The sequence below is a fragment of the Bufo gargarizans genome, chromosome 8 (genome assembly GCF_014858855.1).
Source record: "Bufo gargarizans isolate SCDJY-AF-19 chromosome 8, ASM1485885v1, whole genome shotgun sequence".
In the NCBI taxonomy this organism is placed as follows: Eukaryota; Metazoa; Chordata; class Amphibia; order Anura; family Bufonidae; genus Bufo; species Bufo gargarizans.
The window spans coordinates 184,202,181-184,221,702 of NC_058087.1; the positions used below are offsets into that span (position 1 = coordinate 184,202,181).

The 19,522-nt window shown below is 46.3% G+C and overlaps 1 protein-coding gene across 1 annotated transcript in view; it reads right to left on the minus strand.

Annotated features, from left to right (window-relative positions):
- Positions 1 to 227: 227 nt before the first annotated feature.
- MYO15A (myosin XVA) overlaps positions 228 to 19,522 on the minus strand; it is a 74,301-nt gene continuing 55,006 nt past the window's right edge. The window contains exons 43-60 of the mRNA XM_044304569.1: positions 17,899 to 18,010; positions 10,604 to 10,678; positions 10,199 to 10,404; positions 9,947 to 10,116; positions 9,754 to 9,826; positions 7,945 to 8,017; positions 7,791 to 7,864; positions 7,596 to 7,678; positions 6,345 to 6,475; positions 6,083 to 6,177; positions 5,483 to 5,560; positions 5,280 to 5,376; positions 4,699 to 4,859; positions 4,287 to 4,420; positions 3,489 to 3,622; positions 3,115 to 3,248; positions 2,306 to 2,446; positions 228 to 1,013 (exon numbers count right to left, since the gene is read on the minus strand). Of these exons, the coding sequence (XP_044160504.1) occupies positions 912 to 1,013; positions 2,306 to 2,446; positions 3,115 to 3,248; positions 3,489 to 3,622; positions 4,287 to 4,420; positions 4,699 to 4,859; positions 5,280 to 5,376; positions 5,483 to 5,560; positions 6,083 to 6,177; positions 6,345 to 6,475; positions 7,596 to 7,678; positions 7,791 to 7,864; positions 7,945 to 8,017; positions 9,754 to 9,826; positions 9,947 to 10,116; positions 10,199 to 10,404; positions 10,604 to 10,678; positions 17,899 to 18,010 (2,073 nt within the window). The 3' untranslated portion in view covers positions 228 to 911. The remainder of the gene's footprint in view (positions 1,014 to 2,305; positions 2,447 to 3,114; positions 3,249 to 3,488; positions 3,623 to 4,286; positions 4,421 to 4,698; positions 4,860 to 5,279; positions 5,377 to 5,482; positions 5,561 to 6,082; positions 6,178 to 6,344; positions 6,476 to 7,595; positions 7,679 to 7,790; positions 7,865 to 7,944; positions 8,018 to 9,753; positions 9,827 to 9,946; positions 10,117 to 10,198; positions 10,405 to 10,603; positions 10,679 to 17,898; positions 18,011 to 19,522) is intronic.

Genomic DNA, 19,522 nt, shown 5'->3' on the forward strand with positions numbered 1-19,522 from the left:
GTCCTCATAGCTCTGTGTGCTTTTATTGTGTAAATAAACCGATTTGATACATATGCAAATTAACCTGAGATGAGTCCTGTATGTGAGATGAGTCAGGGACAGGACTCATCTCAGGTTCATTTGCATATGTATCAAATCGGTTTATTTACACAATAGAAGCACACAGAGCTATGGGGACTGGGTATTGCAGATGTGCTAGCGGCGATCTAGCAGCCCATGTCCTCAGCTCTTTGCACAAAATCCCGCTGACAGGTTCCCTTTAAGTGATGATCAGTGGGTGCTGGGTGACACCCAGCACCCCCATCGATCAGCTGTTTGAGCCGCAGCCTTCTTGCCGCTTTGCCCAGTCAATGTGATGTCATATTCATCGGTCACATGACCTAGGTGCAGCTCAATCTCATTGAAGTGAATGGGGCTGAGCGCGATACCAAGCAGAGCCGTTATACAATGTACGGCGCTGTGCTTGGCAAGCTGAGAGAAGGCTGCGGCGGTACCGCCGGTGCCTTCTCAAATAGCTGATCGGCGGAGGTCCTGGGTGTGGGACCCTTACCAATCAGATAATGATTTTTAAAAAAGTCCTGGGAAAACCCTTTTAATCAGGATGTAGTGAGCGCCCTCTAGTGGTGGCTGCAGGGAGACAGAATTTTATCATTGAACTCAATAAAGGTGGGATCCCCATCATCTCCAGTGATCACAACGTAACATGGTGGTGCCTATAAAATCATCCATAGGGCATGGAACCAACCTGAACTGGGGCCCTTCTATCTATGGGCCCCATAGCGGCTGCCCCTATACTGAGCATAGCCTTGCTGTGATTACATCTAGCACCATGCGTGAGGTTCATACACGTATACAAATCTTCCAAGTTTTTAAAGTGCAGAGTGAAACCGTTGCGGCCATCACGGCGACGATCAGAGCAGAGTGATCTCGCTGGGAGGGAGCGTTAGCCGCTTATCGCGACTCAGAAGGAGGTTTTCCATGTGAACAGCGACCACCCTGCACAACTCCAAACCCTGCAGGAAAAGGAGAGGAGGTTAGGAGAAGCACTGAGAGTAATACGCCCCCTACAGGTGAGAATGATCCTAGATGACAGGGCAAAATCAGCTGAATTTGGCAATTTTGGTGGAACCAGATGATTTATCTTCTGTGTATAAGACCTCATCACGCGACCGTATCAGTTTTGTGGTCCGCAAATCGCGGATCCCGGCCGTGTACATGTCTCAGTTTATTTTCCAAACTCCTCCGCAAAACGGACAAGAGTAGGACATGTTTTTTGCAACAAGCATGCATGTGTAAGTGGGGGGTGGCCCTCTTTACGGTATATCGTCCAGGCCCCCCCCCCCCACCTGACGGCACAGCTCCAGTTCTGATAATGACCCTAAATGATGAGTTTAATGAACATTAGTGAGTGACAGGAGGAAGCTTGGAACATACCCATAGGCACTAGGTGTGACTCGGGGGGTCCGCGGGTACAGCAGAGGACAGAAAGTGACATGAGAGATTGCAGAGAAAGAACAGACAGATTATATAGACGTCATTCACAGCAGGAAGCCTTTACAGCAAATCTATCTGCGAGCCGCGACACACCGCGATTAGATAGGACGACACCTTGTACAAGTCACCAAAGTGTCATGAGATATTCTGCAGCTTTCTAATAGGCTTTACGATTCAGTTCATCGCTATTTTCAAGATCTCCGCTTGCTGTCAGTGAATGCGATCATTCTTGTTTTCAATCCAGAGGCTAAACTCTAAGGGCTCATTCAGACAGTGGAACGAGTGCGGACCCATTCATTTCAAGGGGGCCTCAAAAGATGCGGTGCTGTCCGCATCCGTGGTTCCGTTCCGCGGCTCCTTGGAAAAAATAGAGCATGTCCTATTCTTGTCCGCAAGAATAGGCATTTTCTACTATGTGCAAATTGCGGACCCGCAAAGCACTATGGCCGTCCGAATGGGCCATTATCCTGACCTGGTAACTGCTTATAATGGCAGATTATCCAGCCCCCTTGATCGACGCTCAGAAGAAGTTTCCATTCACTGACAGCATGCCGAGATCTTGGGAAAGGGGAGAAATTGAAACACAAAGCATATTAGAAAGTTGCAGAAACTTTTCATCACGCAGCGATTGAGCTTCATTTATTGAAAGATACCCCTGGAACATTTGCAGTGGGGACAGTCATTTCCGGATGTCACACAGAAAGCAGAGTTCCTTTACACAAGCAAGCACTGAATGTTAGTTACACCACGGTTACGTTTTTGAGGCTTTGTTTTATATTGCACAGCGTATAACAGGACGCCGCTGCTTTACCTGCTCCAGCTGCAGTTGTGTTACCCGCTGTGACATCATATCACCCAGCATGATGTCAACATAAGGGTAGCTGAATCCTGGCGCAGGGCGCTGGGTCCTAGTGCTCTGGATGTCCTTCATGGGGAACGTCACCATCAGCTCCTGGAAAACATTGAAAAATGTGAAACGAGATTGGAAATCGTAGCCTAATGTTCGTAAATGTATGATCGTTTGGGGTCCCTCTGCTGGGGCCCCCATCTGTCACTGAGTGTGAACAATGCTCCATTCAGTTCTATGGGACTGAGATAATGTAGCACTGTTCTCAGCAGTCACTGAATGGAGCTCGGGTCACACATGCGCACTACTGCACCATTCCCGCAGTCTGAAACCCATAGATCATGCATTTATCATTGTGTACCAGCCATCTCTGCTTGTTGTCAGTAAATAGAAACATCCCAAGGCAGAAAACCTGTTTTGATCATTTGCCACTGACGCGGGTGAATCTCTCATTATGGTGTGTCCGAGCTCTCTCTTGGAATTTGCTCCCTAGCAGTGTCAGTCGGGATCGGTTTTCAGCCTTAGGGCGCAAACAAGGACATTTCCATTCACTGACAGCAATCAGAGATTATTTATTTTAAAATGATGTGAAATTGAAACACAATCTATTAGAAAGTTGCAGAAATGTTGGTGCAGTAATTAAGCTTTATTTATGGCAGTGCAGTGGGTAAATGTGGCTTTATACAAGCACCGTATATGGCGGCATTTGTAATACGGACCTATACGGTCATACATGTTTTGGGTGCGCAGACCCTTAGGCCATAGATACATACGTGGGTCTCTTTGTTGAGGAAGTTCAGTCCATTCTGATTGATGGCCAGGATACACGGAGAGATGACCATGTTGTTGCTGCAGCTCTGGATGTAGAAGAAGGATGAGCCAAACATGGGGAATGCACTGACCAGGCCTGCGGAGAGGAGAGAAGGCGCCAGCAATGAAGAAAACGGATGGCTCTTTTTATCAATGTGTATGACTGCGAATGTAAGACAATTGCTTATAAAACAATTTCCCTTATTAAATATATATGTAATGATTTTTTTCCCCCATATGTTTTGGCAGCAAGAACGTGGGTTTCTGCCGCCTCTGTTCAGATGAATGAGACAAATCTGCTGCATGTGAATAAACCCTAAGCCATTTCAGCTCATACCTAAGAACTGCGCCCTCCCCTGGTGAGGGCTGAGGGGCTGGATCTGTTGCATGTGCTGCATCACCATGTTCAGCCAAGACTGAGGCTTTACCACCTTGTAGTACTGACTGGGGATGTAGTCCTGCACCTCCCGACTGCAAGAAGAAAAGGACTTATGACAGAGCATGGCATCGTGGACTACAACCCCTATTGGCTGCAAAACCCTGAAGGAATCGGCAAAGTTAGAGAAGAATCGGCAGTGAGTTCAAGAAAAGCAAGGAGCATTCATAAGGATCAAAATATGGACCATGTATCATAGGAAGTCAACTGTCTATAGGTAACTCTAACTGCACAGTCAGGATCAGCCATGCAGATTAGGCCTCATGCACACGACCGTATATATTTTGTAGTCCGCATAACACGGATCCGCAAAAAGTACGGATGAAGTCTGTGTGCAGTCCGTATTTTGCGGAATGGAACAGCTGGCCCCTAATAGAACAGTCCTATCCTTGTCTGTAATGCGGACAATAATGGGACATGTTTTATACTTTTGCGGAACGGACATACGGAAATGGAATGTACACGGAGTAACTTCAATATTTTTTTTTTTAAATGAATGGGTCCACAAAAAAAAAAAAAAGGATCGGAAACGGAAAGATAATACGTTCGTGTGCATGAGCCCTTATTCTAATGTCAGTAGGGGGCGCTGTAATGTAGAGCTTAAATCTAGGAGAACCTGGAGTCAGAAGCAGGATGACTATAAATAACGATCCTCCAGGTAGCGGAGACAAGGTGACATGACAGCAGAGGAATACGCACGCAGTAGGCAGGTAGACGCTGTCCTTGGCACGATGCTGCAGAGCTGCCAGTCTCGAGATCTGCTGAAACTGCTGCTCAGTGGGTTTAGCATGAGAAAAGACATTAAATAGTCCCTTCAAATAATCCGGCAACACCTGCAGAGAAAGAGGAACCCCGCATCAAAGTCTGTACCCTACGTCTGTCATTATGCTGTACCCAAGTGTCGCCCTTTCTATGACACAATCTGGCACAATAGAAAACGGATCCGTCCCCCATTGACTTTCAGTGGTGTTGAAGACGGGTCCGTCTTGGCTAAAGATAATACAAACGGATCCTTCCTGAACGGATGAAGACGTTTGTATTATCTGAACGGATCCGTCTGTGCAGATCCATGACGGATCCGCACCAAACGCGAGTGTGACAGTAGCCTTACCTGGTTGTAGTGCATGGTCACATATAACTCGTTCTCAAACTTGAGTGGTTGCGCCCAGATGACGCGTCTGAACCAAAACATGTAGTTGGTGTCAATCTGCTCCATCTCTGCAGACACGTCCAGGATGTACTCCTTCCTGTTAATGGGCCTCACATTTTGACCTGAAACGAGTCAATGAAGGACAGAACCATTTACCAGAATCTATATGATGGAGACTCCACAGAACTCGGACATCCCGCTTCACTACTACAATCAGGTGACTGGTTTACTCTGCGGCCCAGAGTCAGGCCTCATGCACACGGCTGTTGCCCGGCCGTAGCCGTATTTCACTTGACTGGGTCCGTGCGGAACGGAGGCACGGAACCCCACGAAAGCACTATGGAGTGCTTCCGTGGTGTTTCTGTCCGTGCCTCCGCACCGCAAAAAAATAGAACATGTTCTTTTTTTTTTGCGGTGCGGATGGATGACGGACCCATTCAAGTTGAATGGGTCTCGATCCGTCTCGGCCGCCGCAAATTGCAGTCCCCAACGCACGGAACTGCCGTGTGCATGAGGCCCCAAGCTGTGTCTTCAGTACTTACCCCTATTAGTCACAGCAAAGATGGCATATTCGTTATACGCCTCGTCCCTGTGCACCCCCATCTCTGTGCAGATCTCCTCTATGACATCGAACGCCACCTGCAGAGGTCAAGAGTCAATCATCTATACAGGGGAGGCCACGTATTCTATAAAGACTCAAGATACGACTGAGTTCTAAGTCATTTTTTCCAGTAATTTCACTTACAGAACAAGTCTTTATCTTGAGATGTCGCTCAATTCCTCCGGGCAGAAGGAAGAGCTGCCTCTTGGAGCTTCTCCCGGCCTATGGGTAAATATATATTACTTGTTAAACAGGAAAAAAAAAGCTTAAAATAAGGAATAGTGACGTGGTGAGACCTGCCAAATTGTAAAACATAGGTCCCGTAGGTCGGACCCCCATCAGTAATATGCCAACATTTTATAAGATGGGAATACCCTGTTAAAGTCACAACAGGCTGCCACCTTCTGGCACTTTTCAGCATGTGTTGTGTACACTGAGGGCAGGAGCAGCAGTCATCTCATTATCATCAGGATTACAATGACAGGTATTGTCTATATATAGATAACACAGACAGGATCCAGTATTGAAAGTGGGTAATGGAGAGATCTCAGTTCCTCCCCCTCCCTGCGCCATGACCTCCGCACATGTTACAAAGCATGCTCCCATCAACGAGTCATTTTTCATTACAGATTGTTAGTTAAAAAAAATGCATCTTGCATATCTTAATTTGTCTCAACATTAGTATTATTATTTTATTAATTATTATTAGTTTATTAATTTATTATATTTTTTTTTTTTACTTACCACCATGGCTTTTAGCTCCATTGCACTGGGGTGTTCCGATCGCCCTCCATACTGCAGGGTTTTACGTAGGTTTTGCTCACAGGCTTTTGCGATCCCTGGTAAAATTTGACAGGTGAGAATAAGGGGTTGGAATAAATAATATTAATTATACAAAAAGACTTTCAGGGTGATGCATGGATATTGGGGGTCCAGACGACCACCCAGCAGACAGTTCTTGTTCCTGGAGGGTATAGAGAGGTGTAAGCCCATAGGTTCTCGTCACCTTGGAAGTGCAGGCCTGGACTTCGGCACGTGTCCTGAAGGAACTTGAACAGATATGGCTTGAGGACTTCAGAGCATCTGTGATAGGCGGTGAGGATGTACAGGAGCCGCCATCCTCTCTGACAACTGTCCCTATAATCAGAGCAAGGCCTACAGGTCAGCAGTGTAGGTTTGGGGTGCACCACCAATGAGGCCAGGTGAGGCACCAGGTAGGGGCAAGAGGGGGGCAGCAGAAGGGCCATGGGCAATGAGCGCTTTCATTGTGGCAAAAGGGTTAGGATAAGAAATTGGCATGGGTGGGGGGGGCGCCGTTTCAGTTTTTCGCCTCAGGCAGCAGAAGGACAAGGTGCACCTTAAAGGACCCTGGAGCGGCCTGTGGGCATGGCTTATATAAAAGGGAGTGATTAAATATATTCAGACCCTCTATATTAATTTCAGACATTTAGAGTCCCTCCTAATCTCAAACTCCATTAGAGGCCCCTAACTTTATTCAGACCCCAGACCAGAATCTCTAAATATATTCAGAGTCTTTATATTAACATCAGACCCCTATATCAAACTTCAAACCTGACCAGACCGCTTGTTATATTCAGACTCCAGAGCAGATTGCTAAATATATTATGACTCCTGGTCAGACCAGACCCCATAAATACAACCCCCCAGACCTGACTCACTCCCAGCCCTTTTTCCTCTCTGGGCACTGATGCATTAGGACCCAGTGCAGTGGCACCCAGAGCTGAACAAGAATCAGCAGTAAGTATACAGGGCACTGTGCATTAGGGCTCATGCAACGTATTTTCTTTCCGTGTCCATTACGGCTTTTTTAGCGGACTGTATGCAGAACCATTCAATTCAATGGGTCCGCAAAAAAACGGAAGTTACTCCGTGTGCATTACGTTTCTGTATGTCCGATCTGCAAAAAAAATAGAACATGTCCTATTATTGTCCGCATTACGGACAAGGATAAGACTGTTCTATTAGGGGCCTGCAAAATACAGAATGCACACGGACGTCATCCGTATTTTTTGCGGCTCTGTACATACAGTCATGCAAGAGCCCTTAGTTTTGGCCTTTCTTCCCGATAGTCGGGTGAAAGCTGTGTCACTGGGTGAGGGCGACTAAAAGTAGGTTACTTCCCGCTAAAGGTGGGCGAGTTGACATGTCTAGGCATCTTTATTTTTATTTTTTTTGGGGGGGGGGCAGATTTTGCAGGCAATTTATATGAGCATGGGGTATGGTTTTGATGACTTACGTCTTTGTGCTGGAGTTGTCTGTTATCTGTTTGATGATTTGACAGTATCCTTCGTCCTTCAAGACTTCATGGTCGCCGCACAGCTGCAATGACAAGGAGCGAACAGTCAGAAGCCAAGAAATAGATTGTTATTATAAAACATTTGGTGTCAGTGTGCTGACAATCTAAAGCCGGCCATAGACAAATCCTGTCTACCTTCAGGACTGTGACCACCACGTCCAGCTCAGACTGACTCTTCATCGGAGCATCGCCCATAAACCTCATCACAGCTGCATAAGAAAGGACATGAAAGGTTAGTATACAGGGGAGACGAGGGGCATCTATATGGAGGCCGTATTATTAGCCTTACCTAGGAAAAGTTCAGAGGCGATTCTGTTGATGCTGCTGTCACTGAACTCTATAAGTGACTCCTGTATGGGGTTCTAGGCGGACACAGAGGACACCATCAACACAAGAATCAGAAGACCGAGGTCCCAAACCTGTGAATGTCCAGCTGCTGAGGAAGTACAACTTGCCAGCGGCTGCCAGGGTATGCTGGGAGTTGTAGTTTAGCAGCAGATAGGGGACCACAGATGTAAGACAATTGTAACAAACTGACAGATGTGAGAAGTCTGGAGGTAAGGATATCAGAGATTGTGAAAAGGATTAGGAACTGAAGCACAAAGAGGTATTTATTTATATGCTCGGCTTTGAAAAGTCACAATTTGCACAAAAACAAGAACATTTATTGTTATTGCCAGTCTGGCCAAAAGCCAAAATAGTAGGGTCTGTTTACTGGGAGGCGCAAGGCCAAAAACTTTTAGACACATTCATTACTACTAAAGCCAGAAAATGTCTTCTAACTTAAAGGGAACCTGTCACCTGGATTTTGTGTATAGAGCTGAGGACATGGGTTGCTAGATGGCCGCTAGCACATCCGCAATACCCAGTCCCCATAGCTCTGTGTGCTTTTATGGTGTAAAAAAACCGATTTGATATATATGCAAATTAACCTGAGATGAGTCCTGTACGTCAGATGAGTCAGAGACAGGATTCATCTCAGGGTAATTTGCATATGCATCAAATTGTTTGTTTTACTAAATAAAAGCACAGAGAGCTATGGGGATTTGGTATTGCGGATGTGCTAGCGGCCATCTAGCAACCCATGTCCTCAGCTCTATACACAAAATCCCGGTGACAGGTTCCCTTTAAGGACAGAACAAAATGTGAGGCGTGCACTGGGGATAAATTGGGTGTAATTCACAGCAGCATTTTTTTTAGACTGGCACAGTCTAAGGCCCCATTTTGCAGAACGGAATTGTGGACCCATTCATTCCGGCCCGGCCCCGGCTCCGTAAATGCGGACCCGCACTTCCGGGTCTGCATTTTCGTTCCTGAAAAAAATAGAACATGTCCTATTCTATTTGCGGACAAGAATAGGCATATTCTATAAGTGGCGGCGATGTGCGGTCCGCAAAATGCAGAACGCACATTGCCGTGTACGTGTTTTGCGGATCCGTGGATCCGCAAAACACGTTACGGACGAGTGAATGGACCCTTAGGGTACTTTCACACTAGCGGCAGGACGGATCCGACAGGCTGTTCACCCTGTCGGATCCGTCCTGCCGCTATTTCGCTGTGCCACCGGACCGCCGCTCCGTCCCCATTGACTATATTGGGGACAGGGGCAGAGCTCCGGTGCAGCACGGCAGTGCGTGGTGAGAGACTGCCGGACTAAAAAGTCAGACATGCAGTACTTTTAGTCCGGCGGCCTCTCGCCGTGCACTGCCGTGCTGCGCCGGAGCTCTCCCCCGTCCCCATTATAGTCAATGGGGATGGAGCGGCAGCACGGTGAAATAGCGGCAGGACGGATCCAACAGGCTGTTCACCCTGTCGGATCCGTCCTGCCGCTAGTGTGAAAGTAGCCTTAATAAACGTGCGCCAGAGTATATTAGAAAGTTGCAGATTTTTTTAATATAGAAATCTATCATCCCAGATGTGAGTTGCGGGAAAACTGCAGCGTGCAATTCTGCTGCGGAAAATCCTACCATGTTGTAACTTATTTCTTTCTCATAAGAAGATACAAGTCGAGATTTTACCGTCACTTGCAAGCAATGGCATCTTGTCGTGGAGCCCTCGCCTCTGAAAGTAGTCATGCTACGAGCGTAGGATAGCTCACCTTGGTAAATTTCACCATGTCGGCCGGGTCCCTGAGCTCTTGGCTTTTCTTTGATCCTTGTTTAGAAGATTCACTGGAATAAAAGCAAAAAAAAATTAAAAATATGGTTGGAATTTATCAAAGGCTGTACAGTACAAAAGCAGAAAATTTTTGCGCAAGAACAGGCGTAAGACACCAAAGAAGTAGGCGTTACCCTGGCGTCTTAGCCGCCTCTTCTTGCACCAACATCCTCTGACCCTCTCGGAAATACTTTTTGGCAAATTCCACCATGTTATACGAGCTTCCCTGTAGCACAATCTCCGAGGTGTCCACCTCTGTATATTCATCCAAACTTTCGGCATATTCGCTCGGGGTAGGCGATCCCTGGAAAAAAAGAGTGACGCCCGTCTATAAACGTCCACTAGCGACCTCTACAGATGTCTCCAAAGACGCTTTTCCAACTTACATCCATCTTTTTGTCAAATTCATGAGCCACGGCAGTCGAAGCCACGGCTACAGCCACTGCCGCAGATGCAGCCGCTCGACTATAGCGATTTCTTGGCTCCTCTTTTCTATCCGCTGGTAGGTTCACAAAATCTGGAGCGGCTACTGGCTGGACACACTGAGCCGGAAACAATCCCGACCGGCCGTGAAGGGCCCCAAATTTCCAGCCTGTGGGGGAACAGGTGGTATTAATGTCTGCAAATACAGTGCTTAGCAGAGCCGACCACGAGCCCCTAACCTTACACAGTACAGCACTCAGAAGAAGAGACGCTGGAAGCTGCACACGTGGAGAAAATGGTCATGCAAATGGGGGTCATTCACAGCACAGATCGCAGAAGAACAAAATAAATAGATCAGTAGAACCCACCGAAATCCTGAGTGCCACGTTTCAGCTCCTCCAAATACATCACCTTCTTTCTAACGACACAGCCATAGCTTTGGCCTGTGTAAGGATCCATGATGCAGCATAAAAATTCAGAGAGAATGTTAGAAAGCTACAACTATATAAGTGACCTCATTATAAATCTTTACAGGAGTCGGAGTTCTGTCATACAGTTATATGGTATAATTACAGCTTCCTGCAGCCACCACTAGGGGGAGCTCACTGCATACAGATTTTCCCATTTCGTCCTCCGGCAGCACAGAATGGGTTAACCTTGTCGTCATCTTTTCCAGGACCGCCCACCTAGAACATATCAATTGACAATTAATCAATCAATTCACTCTCCTATAAGGTCTCCTCCCCCACAGTGCCTCCTTGTGTTTTTTTTTGTCCTCATCTGAGGATGAAGCCCACCGATATTGTGCGGCCGTTATGCCTTGTTGTGACAAGGTGCAAGGCCTCAGAATGGGGATAGCCATGTGTGTCCTGGCTCCATGTCTGACCCGCTAAGCGCCTTTAGATCGGGGATTAAAACTAGCAGTTGCTGAACCTTCCTCAGTCCAGCGAGGGCCCATTCAAGCGCGACTACCTGGTGGATGCAGCCAAGCAGCTGCACGTGGCGCAGGAGAGAGATGCCACGAGGAGTATGAAGCGGCCGTCAGCCATTAAAGAAGCCGCAGTACCTGCTTGGGAAGCGCCGGTGCCGATACTTCCGGTTTGGTGGAACGCATGTGGAACGCAGGCGCAGTGCGTCTGACGTCATCTAAAGCGGCCTCTGCCCCGATCTGGCGCCAAATTTGAATGTAAAAGAGCGGTGTTGCTGAGCTTCGGTGCCTGTTGTGCCTGGCAGCCGAGCTCTAGCGTTTTAAAGGTATAGGCCTGTCCTATTGTCAGGCAAACCTTTTGATAATATGGGAACCTGGATGTTTCTGAAGTCTGCAGCATATTCTGTTTTTAATGCTCTGTTTTCTTCATTCAGATGTCCAGCGCGTCCGGCAGAGGAGAAAAAAGTTCCCGCAAAAGCAGGCACAGGATGTGTCAGTCATGCGAGCAGCCACTCCCAGATGACTTCCCTCAGGATCTCTGCATAAGGTGCCATCGGGATACCCAGGAACCCTCGCCGCCAAGGAAAAAACGGAGGTCTAGCTCACCCCTCTGCATTTCCTGTCTTCAATCCCTACCGGATAATCACGCCACTAATATATGTGAGCAATGTTCTCACCCTGATGGTTCTTCGGATGACGAGACGAGCAAGATGGTTTCCCTCTTTAAAGCCTTCCTGAAAAAATCCAAGGCAAAGAAAAAGAGTACTAAAAGAAGACCGCGCTCCCCATCCTCATCTGAGAAATCGTCGCGCTCTGAAGGAGAAGTCTCATCCTTTTCGGATTCTCCCGTTATTGAAGATAATTTTTTATTTGACAAAGCAGATACAAATCAGCTTATTAAAGAGGTCAAGAATATTATGGAAGCCAATAAGGAAAAATGCAGTAAACATAATGAAGAGGATCTTTTTTATTTTCCTAAAAAGAAGGCGTCAGTGTTCCCTGGACACCCAGTCCTGGATGCCGTGATGTCTAAAGAATGGGAGCGTCCGGTAGGAAGGATCAACCTAGGATCCAGGTTCAGAAGTGTATACAAAACAGATCCAGCAGAAGTCATCCTCCTGGGCAACCCCGGCTAAAGTAGACCCGGCTGTAGCTAGATTAGCAAAAAGATCTTTTTTTCCCTCTGATGACTCAGCCCTGTTGAAGGATCCGATGGAGAAAAAGGCTGATGGTCTCCTCAAGAGACAACATACATACCTCGCCTCTCTTAATAAGGCTGCAATGGCGACTGTTCCTGTTGCTCGAGCACTTAGAGTGTGGCTCAGCCATCTGGGCAGGGACATTGAAGATGGAGTATCAAGAGAGGAACTCCTCAAGCAATTGCCTACACTCAAATCATCAGCGGAATTTCTCTGTGACTTCCCGGTTGATACGATACGATTGTGTGCCAAGAACATGGCATTGGCCAACTCGATCCGTAGATCTCTCTGGCTGAAGATCTGGTCTGGTGACGCCTCTTCGAAAAACAACCTATGCGCTCTTCCTTTTGAACCGGGGAAGTTGTTTGGATCACAGTTAGATAAACTGCTGGAAGCTAACAAAGAAGATAAAGCTTTGAACTTTCCGCAACCCAGACGCAGGGACAAAACCAGATTTTTTCGCCCCTATAGGGGACAAGATTCAGGAAGATCAAACTTCAGAGGACGTTCTGGACGGGGGAGATCTGATCGGAAAGCCTGGACCTCCTCGGAGAAGTCTAAGAGGAAGGGAGAGGACAACAGACCCCCAAAATCCGAGTTTTGACGCCAGAAGACAGAGAGTAGGAGGTCGGTTATCTCTCTTCTACGAAAGCTGGTGTCACATCACGTCAGACATCTGGGTCCTAGGGATTATAAGAAGAGGTTATCGACTAGAACTCGATTACTTGCCAAGAAACAGATTCGTACTCAGCAAGGGGGAAGATCCACAAGTCTTCCTACTGCTAAAAGAGTTCCTAGACAAAGGGGTTCTGGAGGAAGTCCCAAATTCTCAGAAAAATTCAGGAGTATATTCCAGGATCTTCTGTATTCCAAAAAGAGATGGCAAAAGTCGGTTGATTATAGACCTCCGCTACCTGAATCGTTATATGAAGAAGATCCGCTTCAAAATGGAGACGATAAGATCCATCACAGCGGTTCTCAGGAGGAAGGTGTTTATGGCATCGTTAGACCTAAAGGACGCATACCTCCATGTCCCAATAAGTCAAGAGTCGAGAAAATTCTTAAGACTGGCCATCAGGAGAAATGGGGTGACACTCCACTACCAGTTCAAGGCCCTGCCATTTGGGCTATGTTCAGCCCCAAGAGTCTTTACGAAGATAGCTGTGGTACTTGCAGTAGCACTTCGCCTCCAAGGGGTCCAGATCTTCCCCTACCTGGACGACTGGCTAATTGCAGCCGAGTCGGAAGCCCTGCTACGTTTCCATTTAAAGAAAGCTATAGAACTCCTACAGTCAGTGGGATTCCTAGTGAACTGGGAGAAGTCGGATATCATTCCAGCCACCTCCAAGACCTTTTTGGGCTTCACAATAGACACAAAGGCCATGAAGCTCTATCTCCCCCCTGGGAAGATAAGGACACTGAAGAGAGAAATAAAAATATTGATTTCTCTTCATTTCCCATCGGTCCGCAGAGTAATGAGGACACTCGGACATCTCACATCAGTCTCAGATGCTGTTCCCTGGGCGAATATTCACAGCAGAGATCTGCAACAAGATATGCTACAGGCTTGGCGTCGGAACGGGTTCAAGTTGGACGCAAGAATGAGGATAAGACCCTCTACTATCCAGAGTCTCAGATGGTGGTTGCGCACGAGTCATCTGACTATGGGAAAAAGATTTCAGTTCCTCACCCCAGTGATTATCACCACGGATGCTTCCGGTCAAGGATGGGGGGCTCACCTCCAGGACAAATGGGTGCAGGGCCTCTGGTCTTCCAAGGAGAAGATGGAGTCCTCAAACTACAAAGAGATGAAAGCAGTCCTGTTAGCCCTCTACCGGTTCGAAACCTACATATCAGGGAAGCCCGTGCTGATTCGGTCGGACAACCTGTCAACCGTATTTTATCTAAACAAACAAGGTGGGACAAGAAGCTCTCATCTTCTGAAGCTATGCAAGGAAATATTCAAGTGGGCGGAGTTACATCTGCTGGAATTAAAAGCGATGCATATCAGAGCTTGCTACAATACTCGAGCGGACCATCTGAGCAGGAAGACGATCAATCAAGCCGACTGGGAGCTCAACCCAATCATCTTTCACCAGATCATAGCCAGATGGGGGACACCGACCTGGGATCTGATGGCATCAGCAAGAAACAAGAAGCTGGACAGGTTCTGTTCTCTAAACAGTCACGACAACCCCACTGTAGTAGACGCATTTTCTATGAGCTGGAAACATCTGTCGGTCTACATCTTCCCGCCAGTCCCCCTTATCCCGAGAGTCCTGAGGAAAATAGTAGAGGAGAAACCTCAAGCTATAATAATCGCTCCTTTTTGGCCGAGGAGGTCGTGGTTCCCACTCCTATTCCAGCTGTCCAAAGGCCACTTCTGGAAACTTCCTCCGCGTCCGGATCTTCTGATTCAGAATGGATTGCATCACCAGAGTCTGGGCCATCTACACCTTACTGCTTGGAGGCTGAAAGAAGTAGATTAGAGGGGAAAGGCCTCTCACAGTCAGTTGTTAATACGCTGCTTTCTTCCAGAAAAGATTCTACGAATAGAAAATACGCTAAAATCTGGAGAAGATTTATGTCCTGGATGTCGGAGACTGGCCATAAAAACATTAGCGTTTCCTCCATCCTTCAGTTTCTCCAAGATGGATTCCAGAAAGGGCTAAAGCCCAATACCCTAAGGTCACATATGACCGCTATTAATTCCATGACTGAGAATAAATACCTCCATCATCCGTTGGTTCTCAGATTTTTTAAGGCGGTCAGAAGACTTAACCCTACGCATAGGAATCCGTTTCCGGTCTGGGATCTCTCCTTGGTTCTGAAGAGGCTGACCCTCTCTCCATTCGAACCATTGGAAGAAGCTGACCTCAAGTGGCTCTCGTACAAAGCACTTTTTCTTACGGCCATCACGTCTGCAAAAAGACTGGGGGAACTCCAAGCTTTATCCTCCAAGTTTCCATACTTACGTTTCCTTCCAGATGGAATATTGCTTCGCACCATGCCATTCTTCGTGCCCAAGGTTCCGTCTTCAGTAAACAGAAATAGAGAAGCGTTCCTTCCAGTATTCTGTCCCGAGCCTCTCAATGAAGAACAGAATCTTTGCCATACCTTGGATGTGAAAAGAGCTTTAGAAATTTATCTCCAAAGAACAGGAGAATTCAGAGGCAGTGAAAACCTGTTCGTCCTTTTCTCTGGTCCAAGGAAAGGACTCTCACCTTCCAAAGATACCCTGGCGAGATGGATAAAGTCCACTATTCTGGAAGCGTATTCACTTGAGGCCATACCTCCTCCATTTCCTGTCAGAGCTCACTCGACCAGAGCCACAGCCACTTCCTGGGCGGAGATGGCACAAGTTCCGATAGAAGAAATCTGCAATGCAGCATCTTGGTCTTCATCGCTCACCTTCGTGAAACACTACCGTCTGGACATCAACGCTAGAAGCTCAGCCTTTGGCACTGGAGTATTGTCGGCAGCTCTTTCTGAAACTCCCCCCCTTTGAGATCTATAAAAATCCCATTCTGTGCTGCCGGAGGACGAAACGGGAAAGGGAAAATTCTTACCGGGATTTTACTTTCCTTGAGTCCGAAGGCAGCACAAGTTTAACCTCCCTAATAAATCCTATTTTTTGGCATCCACTATTTGTCGGAGTCTATTATTTTTTAAAACACAAGGAGGCACTGTGGGGGAGGAGACCTTATAGGAGAGTGAATTGATTGATTAATTGTCAATTGTATGTTCTAGGTGGGCGGTCCTGGAAAAGATGACGACAAGGTTAACCCATTCTGTGCTGCCTTCGGACTCAAGGAAAGTAAAATCCCGGTAAGAATTTTCCCTATACAGCCACCACTAGGATGAGCTCATGGCATGGAGAGTTATATTGTTCCCATGGACTGCCCTTATATGAGAGCAAGTTCCAGACTGCCAGTATACAGGTGCTTTTAAAAAAAAATAGCATATTGTGATAAAGTTCATTATTTTCTGTAATGTACTGATAAACATTAGACTTTCATATATTTTAGATTCATTACACACAACTGAAGTAGTTCAAGCCTTTTATTGTTTTAATATTGATGATTTTGGCAAACAGCTCATGAAAACCCCAAATTCCTATCTAAAAAAATTAGCATATTTCATCCGACCAATAAAAGAAAAGTGTTTTTAATACAAAAAAAGTCAACCTTCAAATAATTATGTTCATTTCTGCACTCAATACTTGGTCGGGAATCCTTTTGCAGAAATGACTGCTTCAATGCGGCGTGGCATGGAGGCAATCAGCCTGTGGCACTGCTGAGGTGTTATGGAGGCCCAGGATGCTTCCATAGCGGCCTTAAGCTCATCCAGAGTGTTGGGTCTTGCGTCTCTCAACTTTCTCTTCCCAATATCCCACAGATTCTCTATGGGGTTCAGGTCAGGAGAGTTGGCAGGCCAATTGAGCCCAGTAATACCATGGTCAGTAAACCATTTACCAGTGGTACCAGTGGTGTTGGCGCTGTGAGCAGGTGCCAGGTCGTGCTGAAAAATGACATCTTCATCTCCATAAAGCTTTTCAGCAGATGGAAGCATGAAGTGCTCCAAAATCTCCTGATAGCGGCTGCATTGCCCCTGCCCTTGATAAAACACAGTGGACCAACACCAGCAGCTGACATGGCACCCCAGACCATCACTGACTGTGGGTACTTGACACTGGACTTCAGGCATTTTGGCATTTCCCTCTCCCCAGTCTTCCTCCAGACTCTGGCACCTTGATTTCCGAATGACATGCAACAGTCCAGTGCTGCTTCTCTGTAGCCCAGGTCAGGCGCTTCTGCCGCTGTTTCTGGGGAATGCGGCACCTGTAGCCCATTTCCTGCACACGCCTGTACACGGGGGCTCTGGATGTTTCTACTCCAGACTCAGTCCACTGCTTCCGCAGGTCCCCCAAGGTCTGGAATCGGTCCTTCTCCACAATCTTCCTCAGGGTCCGGTCACCTCTTCTCGTTGTGCAGCGTTTTCTGCCACACTTTTTCCTTCCCACAGACTTCCCACTGAGGTGCCTTGATACAGCGCTCTGGGAACAGCCTATTCGTTCAGAAATGTCTTTCTGTGTCTTACCCTCTTGCTTGAGGGTGTCAATGATGGCCTTCTGGACAGCAGTCAGGTCGGCAGTCTTACCCATGATTGCGGTTTTGAGTAATGAACCAGGCTGGGAGTTTTTAAAAGCCTCAGGAATCTTTTGCAGGTGTTTAGAGTTAATTAGTTGATTCAGATGATTAGGTTAATAGCTCGTTTAGAGAACCTTTTCATGATATGCTAATTTTTTTTAATAGGAATTTTGGGTTTTCATGAGCTGTATGCCAAAATCATCAATATTAAAACAATAAAAGGCTTGAACTACTTCAGTTGTGTGTAATGAATCTAAAATATATGAAAGTCTAATGTTTATCAGTACATTACAGAAAATAATGAACTTTATCACAATACGCTAATTTTTTGAGAAGGACCTGTATTTCACGTTATCTAGATTTCCTGCAGCCCCACAAGCGCTGACCTTGCTGCAGTCCTTCCATAGGCTGCAGTCGAATGATGTCTCCTTTATGGAAGCTCAGGGAACTTTTGCCTTCGGTTACATAATTTTGCACAGCAACAACATAGTTAGAATCCTGAGAAATGAAAGAGACAGAAATGGCACGTGTTATATAGTGTATTTTGAGAGAGCAGTGAGCACGCTGAGGGGAGACCCTGACCTCTGTGCTATAAAGACAGTCAGTTCCAATGGATGCAAACTTGTTCCACACAGCTACATAACGACCAGGGTAGCAGGCATAGCAGCTGTTACTTAAGGGGGCATAATTAGTTTACTGTGACATCACTGTGTGCTTGATCCCTTTACTGTGATATCACTGTTTGCATTATCCTTGTACTGTGACATCACTGTGTGTATTATCCCTGTACTGTGATATCACTGTGTGCACTATCCCTGTACTGTGACATTGTTATCTCTATTATTCCTGTACTGTGACTTCACTGTGTGAGTTATACTTGTATTGTGATATCAATGCCTTTATTGTCTCTGTACTGTGACATCATTGTGTATTATCCCTGTACTGTGACATCACTGTGTGCATTATCCCTGTACTGTGACATCACTGTGTGCATTATCCCTGTACTGTGACATCATGGTGTTTATTATCCCTGTACTGTGACATCACTGTGTGTATTATCCCTGTACTGTGACATCACTGTGTGCATTATCCCTGTACTGTGACATCATTGTGTATTATCCATGTACTGTGACATCACTGTGTGCATTATCCCTGTACTGTGACATCACTGTGTGCATTATCCCTGTACTGTGACATCATGGTGTTTATTATCCCTGTACTGTGACATCACTGTGTGTATTATCCCTGTACTGTGACATCACTGTGTGCATTATCCCTGTACTGTGACATCATGGTGTTTATTACCCCTGTACTGTGACATCACTGTGTGTATTATCCCTGTACTGTGACATCATGGTGTTTATTATCCCTGTACTGTGACATCACTGTGTGTATATTATCCCTGTACTGTGACATCATGGTGTTTATTATCCCTGTACTGTGACATCACTGTGTGCATTATCCCTGTACTGTGACATCACTGTGTTTATTATCCCTGTACTGTGACATCACTGTGTTTATTATCCCTGTACTGTGACATCACTGTGTGTATTATCCATGTACTGTGACATCACTGTGTTTATTATCCCTGTACTGTGACATCACTGTGTTTATTATCCCTGTACTGTGACATCACTGTGTTTATTATCCCTGTACAGTGACATCACTGTGTTTATTATCCCTGTACTGTGACATCACTGTGTGTATTATCCCTGTACTGTGACATCACTGTGTGTATTATCCATGTACTGTGACCTCACTATGTGCATAATCCCTATACTGTGACATCATAGGCTCTGAATGTAAACAAGAATGTTCCCATTCACTGTCAGCAAGCAGATATGTTTAAAATGATAACTAATTAAAACATTTAAAAAATGTAAATAAAGAAAAAGTATATTAGAACGTTGCAGAATGTAATCTATACAATCTATACGTAGATGGAGCTGGCGTTTGTGATCACTACAGCTGATACTGCACTAACAACGGCCATCCTTGTACTCCTCTTCT